At 32.9% G+C, this 2,256-nt stretch overlaps 1 protein-coding gene across 1 annotated transcript; it reads right to left on the reverse strand.

The window, feature by feature from the left end:
• Positions 1–704: 704 nt before the first annotated feature.
• LOC145165627 (large ribosomal subunit protein eL38z/eL38y) lies at positions 705–1,915 on the reverse strand. Its single transcript, XM_079084392.1, has 3 exons — positions 1,801–1,915; positions 1,068–1,251; positions 705–964 (listed from the first exon to the last, which is right to left on the reverse strand). The coding sequence occupies exons 1-3, from the start codon at positions 1,801–1,803 to the stop codon at positions 942–944; spliced, it is 210 nt and encodes a 69-aa protein (XP_078940518.1). The 5' UTR covers positions 1,804–1,915; the 3' UTR covers positions 705–941.
• Between the last annotated feature and the right edge of the window lie 341 nt (positions 1,916–2,256).

A 2,256-nucleotide genomic window follows, 5' to 3' on the forward strand; every position in this document is an offset into this window, starting at 1 on the left:
TGCAATGTAAATCAGCAGATGGTTACCCATGGGATAAATGGTCAATGGTGTTAGATATTCTATCTTAGTATAAAGTATAAACTGTATAATGTATAATAGTTAATACATTTAAAAAATATATAATTTTATTTATTAAAACTCTAAATGGATTGGCTAGTCAACCCGTATATTTTTTGAGAAACCCATATACAGGTTGACATGTTGGAAAGTTAGCGGGTTGAAAGACTCAACTAATACCCGATTATTTCGTTTCGTGTCGCGGGTCGAAAATTGTTGGCCCTAAATAAACAGGCATAATCATATTTATTAAAGTTATTCCATAAGATAAATTCTTAAATGTTCATTCTAGTTAAGATTTTAATAAATAATGCAATGAGACGTCAAAATGGATAAAGAGGCATTTTCAATTTTATTAAAGTTATTCCAAAAGATAAATTCTTAAATGTTTATTCTAGGTAAAGATTTTAATAAATAATACAATGAGACGTCAAAATGGATACTTCAATGCAAAAAGTATATAATCGACCAAACCAACAAAACAGATTTTATGAGCATTCTATTTATCTTCGGTTTTGTGGATTGATTAGAATTATGAGTAAATCAATAATTATTACAAATAAGCATTAAATTTTAGAGACTTGCAAACAATAATTGTGATTACTTTTTTAAAAATTGACCTAAAATGTCATATAATTCTCATAAAGTTTCGATCCAAAACCTTTTGCCATTCATAATTAGGATCATACTGACGAAATCACGACAGGTAACCAGTTCCAGAATAAAGTCTCATAACCAGAGGACCAAAACGGTGATAAGTTCATACAAAAAGGCATAACTAACAATTGAATAACATCCAGAAATTTAATTTCAACCAAAAATCCTTTCCATAAAGCAAAACTCAGATCCTGAAATCAAATCAACTAACCAAGAAACGATTTAATTCAAAGATCCTGTACGCTCAAACCTGCAGCAGAAAAGCAATCAATAAGAACTGGTATCCATTAAAACGGAAGTCAACATAAACAGACCATTAAAGGTTGCACGGAGTTGTGAAAAGGTATACAAACCTGGGGGAAGTGATTGCTTCAACTTATTGGCCTTCTCGGCATCAAATACACACAAAGTGTAGAGATACTTTGAGCACCTAACCTTGAACTTGACAACGTCCTTGCTTCTCTTGATTTTCACAGATCGTGCATCCTTCCTTCTTGCAGTCAGAAGGAAGTCCTTAATCTCGTGAATTTGCTTAGGCTGCGATATAAAACAACAGAGTAAGCAAAATAACATCCAGAACATATATAGTCTAGCAATCTAAACATTGAAACATAATGATTCACTTTAAAACAAGTGAAATAGTTTGACTTTGCTCTTTATATGCATAGTTTGTGATAAAATAAAAATCAAAAACACATTTTTTTCTGTTAGATTAACAACATATAGTAAAAGCTTATGCCCAGGTTCATTGAATTAAATAAGAAAAAGTTAGATTTTAAGTCGGACAACACAGTCGAATGGTTCATCAGCAATTGGAGAGTCAAAAACTAAACAGCGACAGTGGTTGCCCTAAATCAATAACAGTATGGATAGTTGGATACACATAATGTTTAATTGCGCTTGATTACCCGGTTTAAACTATTTCACATTCATATACCTCGACGCGATTGAAACCAGGATATCATTAATGTTGAGAAGGAACCGAGAGAATAAAATATATCAAACCAGAGGTTCAACAAACAACAATCCTCCGTTTAATCGTAAAAAAGAAAACGAAATATTACGAAAGAGCAAATGAGGACATACCATCTTGGAGATTGAGAGACGTCGGCAAAGGAATGAAGACCCTGAAACCCTAGTGCAGGAGACGTAAAGAAGCAAAAGATGCTCTTATATGAAATGCAATCTTGTAAACCCTAAAAGACCGGGCCTTCGTAAGGCCGTGAAATTGTAAGTCGTAATGCGTTTATACTGGGCCTCGCTCGTCCTGCGTTTTGGATTTTATCGTTCAAGACTTCATTAGTTCATGTTCATTACTTACTTCGTTAATGTGGCCCATATTCAAATTTAGACCATAGCAAAAGCAGTATCGGGTCGGTTTTGTAAAGTTTTTTTTTTCTTTTTTTTTCCTTTGGTCGATCAGTTCATTTTCGCGGTATTTGAACCGTTTTTGTTCGATAAAAGTTTTTCCGATTCAAGTTTTGGTTTTATATGTATAACCATTTGATTCGATAAACATACGTCCATACCACATACAAAATA

The sequence above is a fragment of the Lactuca virosa genome, chromosome 3 (genome assembly GCF_052849685.1).
Source record: "Lactuca virosa cultivar CGN04683 chromosome 3, Lactuca_virosa_CGN04683_v6, whole genome shotgun sequence".
NCBI lineage: Eukaryota > Viridiplantae > Streptophyta > Magnoliopsida > Asterales > Asteraceae > Lactuca > Lactuca virosa.